The following is a 17,464-nucleotide window of genomic DNA, read 5'->3' as shown; positions in this document are numbered from 1 at the left end:
AAACCACAACGGAGGTTTTCAGTATTTATAGGGTGTGGTAATTACTCGGGGACACCACCACTTCACTCGGGGACACCACCACACCACTCTGGGTCACCACCACATCACTCAGGGGCACCACTCGTCACTCGGGGACACCACCACATCACTCGGGGGCATCACTCGGGGACACCACCACATCACTCGGGGACACCACCACATCACTCTGGGACACCACCACATCACTCGGGACACCACCACATCACTCGGGGACACGACCCACTTCACCCTTCCACCAACTCAATTACAATAACTTTTATTTAAGTATTAAAAAAATGAAAAGCCATTGTTATTTGTAATATCAATACATCTAAGTCATGTAAATACAACTCATATTGCATTACAAATGCTATAGATGTCACATTTGCAAATGTTATAGCTATTGGCATTGTCATACACAATGCCAATAACTCAAACTTTAATGCTGCGAGACCTATTGCATTGCAAATGCTTGTTTCTGAATGCTACTGCATTGCTTTTATTGAAAGTTGCACAGTATTTAACAGTGATGACCATAATTCTTTTGTTTCTGTTGGCGTTTCCTCAGTTTCCCTGTCTTGCTGGGTTTTGTTGCCCTCATCCTGGGAACTCTTCTGTTGTGAGATAAGATGTGTTGCTTGTATCAGCTTTGATACTTTCCCCTGAATCCGTGTCTGCTGTCTCTATGCCTCAATCTGGTTTGTCTTGCGAATTTACTGACTGAAATTCAGTTGTGTCTGGCGCCAGAACCCTGGCATTATTTACTCTCCATTCCTCTTTCAAACCCAGTTCTTGTATCTCTTGGTATTATTTTGTGCTCGGGCTGGAATGGCAGAGCTAATACCTTTTGAGCGGTCACTTGAAGCGTTTACTGATCTGTTTGTGGTTCTCGTTATGAATGTTGTTGGCATTGTTATTGGCAGCATGTTAGGATTTGGTTCCAGAGATGAATAAGACTTTGAGTGCAAGTTGGAGAGGATTGTAATTTTTGGCTCGAGCAGTGCCCTTGGGCCCCTGGCATATAAAAGGATGTGGCGCCTTCACAGCCCATGCTTGATGCCGGTGTGCTTGCTGCCACATTCCCTATTTGTGCGTGCATTTTTATGTCGGCCATTGGCTGTTCGTACCTTTCACCATCATGAGCTGTATATCCATATTTGCCTTCTGCGTCTCGTGCTTCCTTGTTTTTGTCCTCGTTTTGTTCCATGTTTTGTTTCTTGATGTTTGCCGTAGTTTTGGTCGCGGGTGTTGCATCTGTTTGAGTTTTAATTTCTGGATGCAGAGGGTAGGGGAGACCCCTGAGTTCTTTGTTGCTGGAATTCAGTACTACCCCTGCATCCTTCACAAATGAAAACTTTTTTTCGGTTGGTAGCCGGTGCTTGTTATTTTTGCTGGCAACACAACATCTATCTCTACCAGGATCATATGGTCCGGTGTGTCTTGGACTCCTAACTTTGCCTGGCCCTTGATAGACTCGCTCAGCATTTTACCCTTCCCTTCCCTTTTGCTGATCACAGAGGTGGCTGACCACCTTTCTTTACCTGACCTCATGATGCGCCTGAGGTATTGAGGGCTTTAGAGCAGGTGACCACTGCAGGACCGCCCACAAGACAGTGCGATGGGTGGCCAAAATGGGTAAGTAAGGTTCAGCAGGTGATTGACTCTGTTGGTGATGGAGTGGGCCCCTCTGCCTTGAAAATTGCTGATCCGTGGGCCAGAGAAGGAATTTTACTTTGACTTGGTCTTGCTACCTTAAGTAGATGTTCAGGATTCAGACATTACAGCGTAACTCGCTGCTTCTTCAGTGCGATGTTTTTTTCGTTGATTTGGTTAGCTGCCAAGCCGCTTTATCCGACCTCGATCTGCCCCACAGTTTCTCCTTCCCGTGGAGCCCTGAGAGTGGCTGCAGCCTTCAGAGCGCATCAACTTGCAGTCTAGCCGCCACTGCTGTTGGTATCCCCTCGACTGCAAGCCCCTCCCAGGCCTCCGCCACACCGGTCTGCCCCCCACAGGTGGAGGGAGGGGCTGGGGTTGATTAGTGGTGCTGTTTAGTTGTTTCATTGATTTAATTACCTCAACATTAGCCTGGTCCACGGCTTCGACACGACCCCACCAGTGGCTCCCAAGTGCCCCAAATCGCTGGGATGCCGGAAAGCCCACTAATATGTTGATGAGAGTTGAAGTTTAATTAGTTGTTAATGGTTAATTGGTAGTTAGTTGCTGGTTAATTGGTTGTTGATAATGGTGGATGATTTATTTATATATTTATTTTAAGAATTTATAAAGCGCGGCTGTCACCATTGCAGGCATCCTGGCGCTGACAGAGTCTGAGGAAGGGCGAGGGGTGGACCAGAGGGGGGGAAAGGCTAACCAGGGAAGAGCCAGATTTTAACTTTTTTTCTGAACGGTAGAAGTTCATTAATGTGCCTGATCACGGTGGGGAGGGTGTTCCACAGTTTAGCGGCCGCCACCTCGAAGGATCTACCTCCGGCTCTAGCTTACCTAAATCTGGGGATGACAACCAATTTGGCATCCGAGGAGCGAAGATGTCTGGTAGGAGCATACCACACAAACTCAGATTGTAGAGAGGCTGGGCCGGAACCATGGAGGGCCCTGAAAACAGACAGAGGATCCAGTTTAAGGCCCTCTGTATAAAGCGGGAGCCAATGTGGAGAAGTGTGGCTCACGGTGTAGAGCAGGCAGACCCGGAAGCTGAGGTCAGATCCGGGACCAGGGTTCGATTCCCGACGCGGCAGGGTCTTGAGCTCAAATGTCCACGGACTCGATAATTCTCGCTTCAGTGCCTGGTCTAATCATGGGTTCTCACTCTGCAACTCTGGGCATTAAGCTTGCTTAATCTCCACAACGGCCCCCTGCGGCGGGATGCCTGGCTTTCACCTTGGGGATGCCCTGTAGGGGCTATCTCACAGGGAAAAGCCAGGACGGGTTCCCAAGGCAAGCGCCGGGAAACCTCCGGGTAGCTGTGCGCTCAATAAATGCAATAATAATAATAATAATAATGCAATTTTGCCAAGGCAGAAGGTCCATGAGATCTTCTCGGCAGCCCCAAGGCCAATTTCGCAGCCGCAGATTGGACCCTCTGGAGCCTATCCAGCAGGAACTCAGGTGACCCGAGCAGGAGGGCATTGCAGTAGTCCAACCTGCTCAGGATGGTACATCTAACCACTTGGGCGCGGGCCTGGGTGAGAAGGAGGGGTAGGACTTTCCTTAAAGAGCGTAGAATGGCAAAGCAGCATGCCGATGTTTTTTGAACATGGGTCTCCATGCTAAGCCTGTGGTCAAGCATGACCCCTAGGTTGCGGACGGAGTTAGCTGGCTGTACAGTGGACACTATTTCAGGGGGCCAGAAGTTGTTAGGAAACGGTCGGGGGATCCTCGACCCAGCACTAAAGAGCACCTCAGTTTTCCCTGCATTGAACTGAAGTGAGTTAACCTTCAGCCACCTAGATGTGTCCCGCAGGCAGTTATGTAGAACCTCTACAGAAATAGATTCCTCTCCTTCCAAGGAGAGGATCATCTGCGTGTCGTCGGCGTAATTGATGGTTTTGATGCCGAAACTTTTGATAAGAAGAATAAGCGGCCTGAGGTAAACATTAAAAAGTATAGGGCTGATAGCAGAGCCCTGGGGGACTCCATGCGTTACCGGGGAAAAGGCTGATTGGAAAGGTGGCAGAGATATTGCCTGCTGCCTGTCCTGCAAAAAAGAGTGAAACCATTGCAGTGCCGTATCCCTCACTCCAGCCTCCCACAGCCGCCTCAGTAAGATCTTATGATTCACCGTGTCAAAGGCGGCAGACATATCGAGCAGTATCAAAAATGATGCCTGTCTTCTGTCTGCACGCCTTTGAAGTTCGTCCATCGCGGTGATGAGGGCTGTTTCGGTTCCGTGAGCAGGCCGGAAACCAAATTGGTCGCCGTCAAGTAGTAGATGATGTTCCAGGTGGTTAGAGAGAGTGTTACTGACCACCCGCTCCACTATCTTGGCAGGGAACGGCAGCAGTGAGATGGGCCTGTAGTTTTTGGCACAATCAGGATCTAGGGAGGGTTTTTTTAGCAAGGGGGAGACTAACGCTCGTTTCCAATGAGCAGGGACAGTTCCAGTCATCAGAGATTGCTTACAGATTAGGTGGAGAGGAGGGAAGAGTTCATCTTCAAATTCCTTCCACATTTTGGGAGGCACCGGGCCCAGAGGAGACCCGGAAACAATCCAATTTGCTACCTTAGTAAAGCTTTCATATGATGGTCAGTGGTTGGTAGTTGTGTTGGGGTTTTCACTGCCCTTCACCCATCTTTTTATATGGCTACGGTTGTCTTACAGTCTTTTTTGGTGAGTGGGGCTCCCCCAAGGCGGCTGCAGACCGCACCCGAATCTTGCCTGTGCTCTGAGGCTGTCAACTACCGCCAGCTGCACTCACCGTAAGCGTGACGTGGCTGCCGAAGTGCCAGAGATACTAGAGATGCCGGTAATAGAGGCAGTAGCGGGTGCACTGACCTGTGCACAAAACTCCACGTCAGCCTGGCCCGGCACATCTTATGGGGACCAGAGGCACAATTAGAAGTATTTTGCTGTCACAAACCCAATGATTATGTGAATTACAGACTTTGCGACTGCCAACATCTTAGAACATGAGGCCCTGCAGTGCCCCAATCGGCTTGCGTCTGTATCAATAGGCAGATATTTGATGGATCACTTCCTGTAATTTTAGAACTTCTTATAGTTGAGCATGTTTTGTATAAGAAAATATTTTTGTATTTTCTTTAAACTTTCTTTTTTTCTGACTACAGCCTCTTTGATGCAAGAGTATTGATTTTCTAGCATAGCTTACACTTTGTCAAGAGATGGGAGGAGTACACACAAATATGATCATGCAACTTTAAGTATGGCGACTCAAATTCGAATAGAAGGCCTACTCCACAAGCCCTCTACCTGTAATATGTTAGAAACACTAAACACAATCAGCTATTTCAGTTTTGAATTTTGTTTGCCACTAAATATGCTGCCGTCCAGGGTTTTCAGGGGTTATATATATATATATATATATATATATATATATATATATATATATATATATATATATATATATATATATATATATATATATATATATATATATATATATATATATATATTTTTTTTTTTACTGCCGTTTGTAGGATGTAACCAACCAAAATAATTAAACACTTTTAAACAAATCACATTTTAAAAGTTTATAATTTTTCACAAAAGTACAGTATATACATACATATATGTATAAAAGAAATTATACTTTTGTCAGACATAATGAGACATTTTTCTTTATATATATATAAAGAAGAAGAAATTGTACTTTTTTCAGACATTATAAACTTTTAAAATGTAATTGTTTAAAAGTGTATACTTTTGGTTGGTTACATCCAAAGAACTGTGCAGTGAAAGCCGACATCTCATTTTTTCTGTCTAGAACACAAGGAGCAGGGCACGCTGGGCCACAGATACTATTTGTTAATGTTTTATTGGACATAAATCATATAGTGTCAGGTTGCATAGCGACAGTATGGTTCACCATGCATTCTATTTTTATAACTTTATTTAAAACTGACATGTAACTTGCTGTACCTGAATCCCCAAGTGAGCCAGTTATTGGAGTGTAACAAAGTTCTGACGTCAGAACATCTATTTATTCTGCTGCAACCCGTTAGTGAAGCAATACCCTTTGGCATTTTTGTTTTCAGAAGCAGTGTTAAAATTTCATGGCTGCTGTCGACCAATTAAAGCCTCTTCCTCGATGCAGAAATAAGCAAGTGGTGTAGGCATATATTAGCAGTTTACAAATAATTAAAATTGATGTATGGGTCGTTTCAGTCATATGGTGGTTCTAGAATATTTAATTAGCCATTTCTTGTGAACAGCTACATTAAATACTGTATTTTACTGTTTACTAAGAGCAGCTTTATCTGAGGCTGAATTGCAACGATACAATTAATGCATTCATGTTTCACATTTTGGAGGAGAGAACGTCTATGTTTTTCTTAATATATTTGACCAAGGTTGTAGAATATGATGGAACATAATGTATCCCTCTAAGAGGCATCTTGTCGCCAGTCTGGTGAACCGGAAGTCTTGCAGCTTTACTTATCCATTACAAGGTGGGCCTGAAGCCTCACCCATAGCTCCTCAGCAGTCTCGAATTTGATGCTCAGCAGTCTGTAAGCCATAGTCCTTTGCTTTCCTTTTTTCTTTGGCCCCACCTCTGCTTTTTTGACCCAATGCAGGAATACCAAAGGATACACCGGAGGTAGAAGTTGCTCCCTCTAGGTGGCATCAGTGGCAGGTAATACATTATTGTTGTAAAAGAATAGGTCACCTGTAGTGAAAGTAATACTAGTCTGATCACAGTGGCTAACGATATAAATGTTGCTAGACGTGAATGATAAAGAAAGCGATTTGTAAGCCGTTTATCATCAGTAACAGCCGCACCTAAGAGATATGTTGATCAAGGGTCATTTTTGTGCCTGCAAATACTAAAAATCCTATCCTCACTGGTCAAACTTTTAATTAGAAGGACTGTAGTGAGTGGTGTGCAAGGGGCCCAACCTGGCTGATGTGGGTTGCTCACAAAGGAAATCACTATGGGCCATATGTACTAACACATTCACCCATAGCCACAGAATGTAAAAAACTCTTTCATTCATCAGGTCATGAATATTACTCTCTGAAATGAATAACTTGAAGTCAAAATTACCTACGTGAGGGAATGAGAGTGCAATGATGTCCGCTGGAAGTAGTATCTACTGCAGCAACAAGGTTTGATTTAATCTCAGCCACTGGGAATCAATCGCAAGGGTTATATCCTAGTGCATTGTTTTTCACCACCCTCCCCTCTAGTTTGGACCCAGGCATATGCAACTCAGACTTGACCCTGCGCATCCCCGCCCGAATTGCCAGGCCAGGTCCTCCTTGTTCTGGAACACAAGCAACCCAAGACCGGTTTTTCCCTGATTAGGGCTCATCAGTCAGATATAGCTTAGTTCCAGTAAGCAGAATGAGGCCCATGTTGGGCATACACATCACATTTAGGGCTTCAACTGCAACAACAAAGAGGCCATGGATGGAATGCTTGAAGTAATATCAGCCGCTGGCAATAGCTCAGGCTGCATCCCAGTCTGTCGTTTTTTGCCACAAGGAGGACCTGGCGAGGTAGTTCGAGCTGGACTGTTCCTATTTGAGTGCCCTTTTTGACGCCATTATATCAGTAGTTTATAGCATTGTCTTAGATCTGGGGTTCTCTAGTTGGCAATGGTATTCACCTTCGTCCAAATAGGGACCCTTGCTTCTAAGTCAGGATAAGGGGATTACACTCCTAAATAACCCCTGCTCACCCCCTTGGTAGCTTGGCACGAGCAGACAGGCTTATCTCAGAGGCAGTGTGTTAAGCATTTGTGAATATACACAGTAATACAGTAAAACACTACAGATGGACACAACACAGGTTTGATCAAAATAATTATTCTTTATATAGACTTAACACAAGACCACAAACGACAAAAATCCACAATACTGTATTTAAGATTGACTTAAAGATGATAAAAGTTACTTAGTTCAAGTTGATGATAAATGCAACAAAGTTCTCAAAGTACCTGGATGCGTAACGCAAAATGAACGAAAGGCTCGCAAAAGGAGAGATGCGTTGGTTCTATGATCCGGGGGAAATGATGCATCGTGCCCCAATGCTTGCACAGAGTAGGGGATGCGTCGTGAGCCTTACGTTTGCGTGGTTGATGCGTAGATTCTTGGCTTGCGGTCCGGTTGCGATGCGCAAGATGGAGCCACGATGCGATGATCCTGGAGTAGATGGCGCACTTGATGTGACGATGCGATGACGATGCGTGGATGCCCTGGCAGCCTCGCAACTACTCTGTACTTTGGAGCCGCGACAGGCACTGCAACACTCTCCTCCGGTGATGCGATGACGACTCTCTTGATGGCGTCACGCTTCTCCGGTGATGCGACAGCAGGCAGCTTTGACGAAGAAACACTTCCTGCAAGATGCGGCGGCTGCACTCTTCTCCAGCGATGCGACGATTTGAGCTGCGGCGGCGTCACGCTTCTTCTCGATGCGTTGCGCTTCCAGCTCCCAGCCACACGCAGGTTTTTGGCAAACAGAATTCCCAGCAAGGAAACTGTGAGGGGAGTTGGAGATGAAGTCTTTTGTCCCTGAGACTTCAGCAGGAGGCAAGCACAAGTTCAAGCCCATGGAGAATACTCTGTAAGATGATGAAAGTCCTTAAAAAGTTCCTTCTCCTTTCCTTGGCAATGAAGAAACCACTGCATGCCAACACAGCAAACAGCACACGGGCAGACAGGCAGTCCAAACTCCTGCAGCTTCCTTGGTTCTTCTCCTTGGCAAAAGGTTTCTTGTTCCCAGAAGTGATCTAAAGTTATTGGGACTCGGTCCCAGTATTTATACCCCAACATCCTTTGTTCTCTGATGGCAGAGAGGCCTCTACCTAGTCCAAACCAGTTCCTGAGCACTTTGTTTACATGACTCCTTCCTTCCTTTCACAGTGCAGGGCGAGACATCAGCCGACCCACAGGAGGTGGAGCCAGCACAGGGGAGGGAAGGCACAGCTCTGGAGCACTTTGTTGACAAGATTCCTCCTTTCCTTTCACAGTGCAGGGTAGAGACATCATTCACACCACAGGAGGTGGAGCCAGCTTTGTAGAGGGAAGACCCAGCCCTATTCAGGTCCCAGGTACAACTCATCCCTCCCATATAGATGCAGATCTCTCTATTCACCATTGGGCTACCCAGCCTGTCTCCTGGAATCCCCCAGCCCTGTCACTCAAAACTCTAGACAAGGAGGAATACACAACCTAGCAGAGGCAGACTTGGACAGTTAGGCAAGAAAATACCTACTTTCTAAAAGTGGTATTTTCAAATACAAAATGGTAAAACCAACTTTACTAAAAGATGTATTTTATCATTCTGAGTTCAGGCACACTAAACTCAAATTTCTACCATGTTCCCTGAGTCAGTTAGGATTAGAAGTTGTAATAATCTAACTGCCCATTCTAGCCTATGGAGAGCAGGTAGCCTTGCAATAGTGAAAAACGAAAGTGGTTGTAATTCACTATTAGGACATGCTACACACACCAGGGCATGCTCTACCTTATACTTACAATGGCATGGATCAAAACATGGCTCAACCCCAACTTAACACTAAATCATAAGATTATCAGAGATTGCATGGGGCGGGACCGAGTGGCGGAGATTGAGTGGCTTTCATATATTAAAAAAACAGCAGGATACCTGGGCCGCCCTGACCTATATACCAACCCAGAAGGTCTAAAGAAAGAGGACATTAGTTGGGTAAAGTCCCAATATATAAAGAAAAGGGAAGCTGAAAGAGAGTCATGCGAAATAATGAAGCCAACTGTAAGGTCCCATTTTTTAACAATTACATCTGTAGCTATCGAACCATATCTGTCGATAGTAATTAAACCCTTCCACCGGTGGCTCCTCACGAAATTTCGCTTCAATCAGGCTCACTTTCTGTTGGGTGAATACAGTAAGTGGTGTAGGCCCTATGAGAACGTTCCCTGCAGGTGTGATGACTTCTCTGATCAGGATTCTTTGCATTTTCTCTTTTTTTGCCCTTTCTTTAAAAATGCTAGAGAGAAGTTTATCAAGCCTATATTGAAAGAACTAGGGTTTGTACAAATTAAACCGGCTTTTCTGTTCCTACAGCTAATGGAAACACCCTTGGTAATGTATGGGGTAGCCAATTTCCTTACTATGTCTATTCGGTCTAGACAAAAAAGACTCCGACCGCCTCCACCCTGATAGTATGGGATCTGATTACTTGATTTAGTTCCCTGAAAAAGTCTGTATGTCCTGTCAGGGTAGTGCTGTAAATTGTTTGTAATATAGATCTGTAAATATAACTGTAAATAGACCACTTAGCAAACCTATTAGTATAACCTGTGTAAATTCCCTGAAAACCCTGAAGAAATCTATAGTGAGTGTAAATATGATGTAGTTGTATAAAACTATTGTACAGTCATCTTGATTACTATTGAAGATTTGTACATAATGATTTCTTGTTTTTAAAGTTTTTGTTTTCTTTTTATATAAATTCTTTTATTCTTGTGATCAGAATTGGATGTATAGCATACTTTTATGATTTTAAATTAATCGAATAAAGTGTATTTGACTCTGACTCTTATACTTACAATGCACACTGCCCTTGGGCCTACCATAGGGGTGTCTGATATGAATAAAAGGGAAGGTTTAGGGACTGGCAAGTGGGTGCACTTGCCAAGTCGACATGGCAGTCACAGACTGCATACATGCCTTGCAATGGCAGGCCTGAGACAAACTTTCCAAGCTGCTTCTGTGGGTGGCAAAACCGGTGCTGCAGGACCACCAGAAGCATTTGATTTACAAGCCATGGGCACACATGGTGCACTGTACTAGAGTCTGACAAGTAAATCAAATAACGTAATCATGGAATCACTAATTAGTACATCAATTTAACATAGGGAGCACTTGCACTGAATAGCAGTGGCACAGTGCCCAAAGCATATAACCAGCAAAAACATATCAAAACAGAGGAGGCAATCAGTAAATAAAATGGTAGGGAGACTCACTCCAATGATGCCTGGTATAACACATTGTTACTTAGTAAAAGATAAGTTATACTTTCTGTATTCACTTAGATTAATATTACTTAGCCTCCTTCCATATTAAAAGTTTAGCTGTCGAACTATGTAATGTCTCTCTAGGAAGCAGCAGAATTAGTGGTGATTATTAAGGTCTGCAATGTTTGATCTTTATTTAAACATTTTATTATACAGTGACACAAACTAGACTATATTGAACAATGCATAATGATTTGGGTAGGTAATGTCAGGGAACATAATCTAGTGAATCGTACTAAGTGGGAACTGATCGATACCTGTGACTTGTTAGAGACACAAGGTAACAAAAACAATGTCGGCCTACCCAAAACTCTACAACTGTATGCCAGCTTTTAGTTGCTTTCTAGGTGCTGAGAATTGCACATGTCCAATTGGAAAGATTTCAATCAATTAATGTCATTCAATATAAGTATAGAAAATTCATATTCTAAACACCCAGTTTATGGCAAACATTTGGGTTGCTATTTACAGACAAATGCCTATATTATTTTTTTCATCCACTAAGGTTAAATATTTAGGCAAAATGGATGGCAGAATTAACCAAAGAGATAATTTTCTATTCAGGTGGGCAGCAGAAGGGCAGAAGAGTGTTGTTTCCTCCTGATCACTTGTTTCTGCAAGGTGCTCCTTTAAAGCTCCTTAATAGGGGGGAGCCATCTCGTGTCTTCCGAAGGGAATGCTAATAAATCCCTCTGAGGGTGGATAGATTATCAGATGCTAATCTGCAGGCCTGTGGAGACCCGCCAATGCCACTGTATGCACAGCAAACATATAGAGCAGCAAATAGCTGGCCTAAATGTGGTTGTTATGTGTCCTCAGAGTGCTTGCCCCATAGTAGAGAATTGTTATAAGAAGCCATTTTTGAGGAGATAAGGCATGGCTTCTATGGGGTTGCCATAATGCAAATCAGGACCCACCCATGATGTTGTGAAGTAGCTCCCCTGGCAAGAATTTCCACCTGACATGAGTCTATGCCTATTACCGCCTGGTTGCAGTATGCAATGTATGACTCAGAGAACACAACTACAATGAAGAGACAAAAAAAGTGGAGTGTAAGAAAAAGAGAGAGTGGTCTACTGAGCGCATAGAAGGGCGCAGAAAGATTTACAGCAGGGTACTTTAAAAAGGGTGAGAGAACATTATGAATAAATAACAGTGGAACAAAGTATTTGAGGGAGAAAGGAAGAGCAAGGATGCATATTGCTAGTCTGAAAGAGGTACGTGGAAGAAGACAGCAAGCCATTTCAAGGGGGACTGGTGACATGTAATTTATACAGTGATGAACTGTTAAATGAAGAGGGATGCCTTCAACTCTTTCCGGTAGAAGCAATGGAGCCTTGTGGATTTTGATTAGGATAGAGTTCCATATTCTTGATTGCAATAAAATGTCTTGCATCTATTCTTCTTCTTGTATTTAGTGTGTTTCAGCCTGCTAATGCTGCTTTTGGAGGTTTTGCCTATTCCCACGGAGGTCCTAATTTTGGTTATCAGGTATACTTTGTAAACATTATAGAATGCTCAAAAAGTAATGAGTATTGACAGTGGAAGACAAAGGAGTTTGTTGAGAGTGGGTATATTTTAGAAGACCTTTTTATAAGGTGGGCCGTTACATGTATTATACTCTTCAGGGGTGCCAATTGGCACTCGGGTATGTCAACCTAGAGCATTGCCTTCATCAATATCAAGCATCGCCAGGACAGCAGTTTTTTGTACCTTCTTTTTAATAAAAATGCATAGAACCATACAGAGACAGATCAAAGCTCAATGAACTCACGTCAACATAAGCAATATAATTTGGTTCCGTGCAATGCAACTTTCCCACCTCTTTAAAATGTCAATATCCGTGAAGGTCAATGAGATCTGGAGCACCAAGCTCTTAACCTTAACCTTAGAATGGGGGGAAAAGTATCAACAGTGGCATTAATCATTGCTAGTCCAAGAATTATACAACTCCACACATTTTGCGAGACTTCAGGAAAATGCTATGTTTTCATCATTTCCTATATCCAGATGGCGTTGTGGCATGGCTAGAGAGCAGACCCAAACAAAAGTACTCGCTTGATGAGCAGTGCCAGTTCTAAAATCACCTACCCCAATCTAGGACCTCTAATCTCGGAAAAGTAGACCCTGACAGCGATGACCTGCAAAGATATGGACTGGCCCATCATAAACTCCTTTTAATCTGGCAGGGTCCCTGCTCAAATCCCCAAAAATAAAGATCGTTTCTCCGCCTGAGGACTGTTTTCTTTAGCATCGCATAGTGGAGTACAGCATCTCCCTCCTTTCCAGAGTTCAGCTCTGAAATCATGGTCCCCAGAGCAGTGGTGGAGCCAATTAGTCTATAGGTAGGGACCTAGACACCCCATAGTAGTAGAGAACTCCATTGATTTCATTTTCATTTACTTTCCTCACTACAGTTTCATCTTTCTGTTCACCAGACAAGACTTCAGGCTTCATAAAGTACTACCCTTCAATTGACTGACACATGCCCTCTTAATGGAAAACACAGAGTCTCCAAGTGGGAGTCTTTCATACTGGGAACAGACTGTTAGCAGTCTAGATTGGGGCTTCCCACAAGGGTAGCCATCATAACTGTGAATATAAAGTAAAAATATATTATACATTCTGTTGTAGTATTTTAGAAAGTGTATAATTCCTGGTAACAAAAATTAGGACTTACCAAAAAACTAGAACTCTTGGTATCAATATCCAATATAAATAGAATACTTAAAATTCTATAATGTATTTACCACTAACACCTGCAGGTCTTAAAAAATAGAATCCTGCCAGGAAAGCCACAATATATAGAATTTGTCATTATGGCTTTTTGTAAAAGCCTGTTAAAAGCTTAATAGTAATACCTGGCTCCAGATCTGACCACACCATTTCAGTCTCACCTATTGGACCACATGCTTCATTACATTGACAAATGCCCTCTCTCCAATGCGGAACAGTGTAACAGTAAAGTGTGGTGCAGTGGTTCAAACTGCTGCTGCAGGTGGGACTGGGCTGTCTGAAAAAGGCCCATGTGTCTCGCCTACCCTCCCTGCTGTAAGGGTTTAAGGCTTTTCAAATCACCTCCAAAATGACACACTCAAGGGGGGGAGGGGCACTAATTGGGTGCCAATTCTAAGAGGCTTCTGCTTATTTAAAATGGTGCTTGCGCATCTTGCAGTGGAGGAAACGCCATTTCAGATTATGTAGTGCATCAAACCACTTATGTATCCTTCCCCATCTCAATTTAAAGGTTCCAATATTCAAAAATAGCAATCATTTGTATTAGTATAGGTAGCATGAATGGTATTAGTATTATTGTTAAGAATAAGATTTATGTTTTTTATATATCGAGATATTTTTGCAGGCTTTAGAAAGTTGGAGCAACACCGCAATCTACCAGTGTAATACTTTTAAGACTATTTTTTCATGTTTTCCAAGGTGATATTAGCTTTCGACTTAAAACAATGCATTCATTCTCTAAAAAGCAACGTTTTCAGATGGAGCAGGCATCTATATAACCGCCTAAGTATGTACTTCTTAAAAAAACGTGGTTTCACACTTTAGTGAAGGCACTCCCCAGGGGAATAAGACTGCATTCGACCTGTAACAGATGATTCTCGGCTTTAGAGTTTCATGACAGATTGATCCTGGCAATTGCTCAAGAGTAAATGCTGATATTCACTCTCTCTTTTAATGCTTCTGTTTTAGGGGACAGATTAATTCCTTGTTGGGCAGATTTAGTGAGGCGGAGTCTTTGCTAACTTCAGCTGGAGTGAAGCCGGGGTCATTGGATGGTGTACTTCTGGACGCAGGCTGTTCTTCCATGCAGTTTGACACCCCTGAGCGAGGATTCTCCCTTCGACAAGATGGGCCGCTGGACATGAGAATGGATGGCAACAGGTGAATACAGATTAATCCTTTCTTTTCGTAATCTATATATCCTCAAAGCTAATTTAATTTTAATTGCCTGTTCTGTGTCCATAATTAGATTTAAATAATTTTTATTGAGTAAAATAAAAAGTACCAAGAGTACATCTTACACAAGGAATAGAAATAACATGCTAAAAAATACAATGTATAAGGTACAACCTTATATAAAGGAACTTGAAAGCTTTAGGGCAATAGTATAACAAATGAGGTAATGTGCCATTAGAGGAAAGACATGGCAAACAAAGAGGAGATGAAGATGGGTTGATTGTGTGTATAAATATGGGTGTCCGAATTGCTCTATTATATAGGAAAAATAATGATTGAGTAATATTAGCAGCTCTAGAGGTAGTAAAAACTTTGCGCCATAGTTTGTCCCATTTGTTCATAGAAAGGGACATCAAGAGATCTAGTTCCCAGACTAATTCAACTGATGTTTTTGGTTTTTCAGAATTAGGGGTAGATAAAAGTTTATTATAAGAGAAGCTTTCGGGTTAGACTCGAGAGGAATATTATATAAAGGAGTCAAGGGAATAAATGGAGTAACATCAGGAGGAAAATATTTAGTTATTAGAAATGATTGAAGTTCCTGTGATAATTGGGAGATTGGGATAAGCAATTGGAGGTTAAATCATAATGGTCTTATAGTGTACTAAAAGGTATAACAAAATTATGTGAGATAAGTTGGTGGATAATCATATAATATTCTTCTCCTTCCAATGTTGGAAGTAGAAAGATTTATAGCGAAACGTAATACATTTATTATAGCAAATAGAGGAAGCAAGAAAATTGGAGCCATCTGTGAAAAGTGAGTGTATCAGGTGTTGGGAGTATTTTAATATTGGGTGCTTGGAAATAAAAGTGCAATTGGACATTAAACAAGTATCATAGAAAGAGACTTTATGTAATAAAGAACGTTTAAAATTAATCCAACTAAGTATCGATTCATCATGGTATTGTTTGTTCAATCCGTGAATTTGTCTAATGAAAAAAGCAGTGTGATATAATTTAAAATTAAGTAATTGTGCACCCCTTAGTTTTTTGGTGTGATTAATTTAGATAGAGCAATAAGAGCAGGTTTGTTGTTCCAGAGAAATTTAGTACAATGGGAGTTGATTTGATTCAAATAGTAATTGGGGATTTTAAAGGGTAGCTTAGAGAGTAAGAATAAAATGAGTAGTACAATCATCATTTTGATGGTTTCCAGTCTACCCCACTAGGATAAATAAAGGGGGAACCACGTCAAAATACGTTTTGAATCTTGATTTTTAAAGTATTAAAATTGTGGGAGAGAGTTTGAGAGATGGTAGAGGAGAACCAGACTCTTAAGTATTTAATTATAGAACTACACTATTTAAAGTTGGTATCAGCAAACATGAATTGATAGTATAAGGAATCTAAGGGTAACATCTCAGTTTTACAAAAATTCAGTTTATAGCAAGATACTTTAGAATATAGGTCAAAATTCCTGTAGAAAAGAAGGCAGGGGGGTTAAGGGGTTTGAAATGTAAATCAAAATATTGTCAGCATGAGTGGATAACTTAATTTCATGAGAGTTCTGTTGGAAGCCAGTTATCAGCGGCTTACAACAAATGCGTTCAAGACAAGGGGAGAAATGGGACATCCTTGTCTGGTACCCCTATGTAAATAAAAATAAGAGGATAAATAACTGCTAACAGAAACACATGCATGGGGTACTGAATACAATAGTTGAGGAGCAAGAAAAATGTTGGAACCGAAACCAAACCATTGAAGAGGTTTGAACATAAACTGCCAATTCATACGGTCAAAAGCTTTTTCAGCATCACGGAATAATGCAGTTAAAGGATCAGGACATTGTTTTGCCATAGCACAGATATTAGAGAACATTCTAACATTGCCTGAGGAATGCCTGCCCTAAACAAAGCCAGATTGATCAGCTTTCACCAGCAAGGGTATAATATTTTCTAGTATAGAGGCGAGGATTTTAGCAAATTTTTGCAGTCATAATTGATTAATTGGATTGGACAGTAATTTTGACATATGGTGTGATCTTTATTAGGTTTGGGGATAATTACAATGAGAGCATCAAGAAAGGAACCTTCAGGTCTGGAGTGTAATAAAAAAGGAAGTGAATAGCTCATGTAAGTGTGGAGCACAAATAGATAAAAAGGAAGAGATAAGTTCAATAGAAAAACCATCAGGGCAGGGGCCTAAGCTCTCTTAAGAGATTCAATTGCATCTAAAATCTCCTGAAGTATTATATTTCTTTCCAAGAGAGCCATAACATCAGGTATAGAACGAGGGGGAGGAAGACCATCAAAGAACATTTGAGTATTGTTTTCAGGGGGATGCGTGTCTTCCGGGTATAGTGAGTGATAGTATGTTTTGAACAAATTGACAATATCTGAGTCAGAATGTAGTAAAGTGTTAGTGCAGTCGTTAAGAATAGGTCTAATGGTTTACTTTCCGATTTGACTTTTAAATAGTTGGCCAACATTCTTCCTGCTTTGTTCTGACCCCCATGGTATTTAGATTGTATTTTGAGTAGATTACACGCATCAGATGTAGCTAATTTATTTAAGTCCTATTTAGCCTTGATGAGGTCCGGAAGGTGATCAGGGGATTTAGAGGTATAAAAAGCATGTTCAAGAGTTTTGATATGTGTGAGAGTGGAAAGGTATTGGGAATTTAATTTCTTTTCTTTCTGGTAGTATAGGCAATGGTAAAGGCTCTAAAAAAGTCTTTAAAGGCATCCCAGTTATTGTGAACAGAGGTATCAATTGGTTTGTTAAGTTGAAAAAAATATTTTATAAAGAGTGTAGTGTCTGAAATATAAGT

General features: G+C 41.9%; 1 protein-coding gene across 1 annotated transcript in view; it reads left to right on the top strand.

Moving 5' to 3' along the window:
• METTL15 (methyltransferase 15, mitochondrial 12S rRNA N4-cytidine) overlaps positions 1–17,464 on the top strand; it is a 757,304-nt gene that overhangs the window by 539,186 nt on the left and 200,654 nt on the right. The window contains exon 4 of the mRNA XM_086959475.1: positions 14,426–14,617. Coding sequence (XP_086815601.1) covers positions 14,426–14,617 — 192 coding nt within the window. The remainder of the gene's footprint in view (positions 1–14,425; positions 14,618–17,464) is intronic.

The sequence above is a fragment of the Lissotriton vulgaris genome, chromosome 2_2, assembly GCF_964263255.1.
Source record: "Lissotriton vulgaris chromosome 2_2, aLisVul1.2, whole genome shotgun sequence".
Lineage (NCBI taxonomy): Eukaryota > Metazoa > Chordata > Amphibia > Caudata > Salamandridae > Lissotriton > Lissotriton vulgaris.
This window is presented reverse-complemented; position numbering and strand designations above follow the sequence as displayed.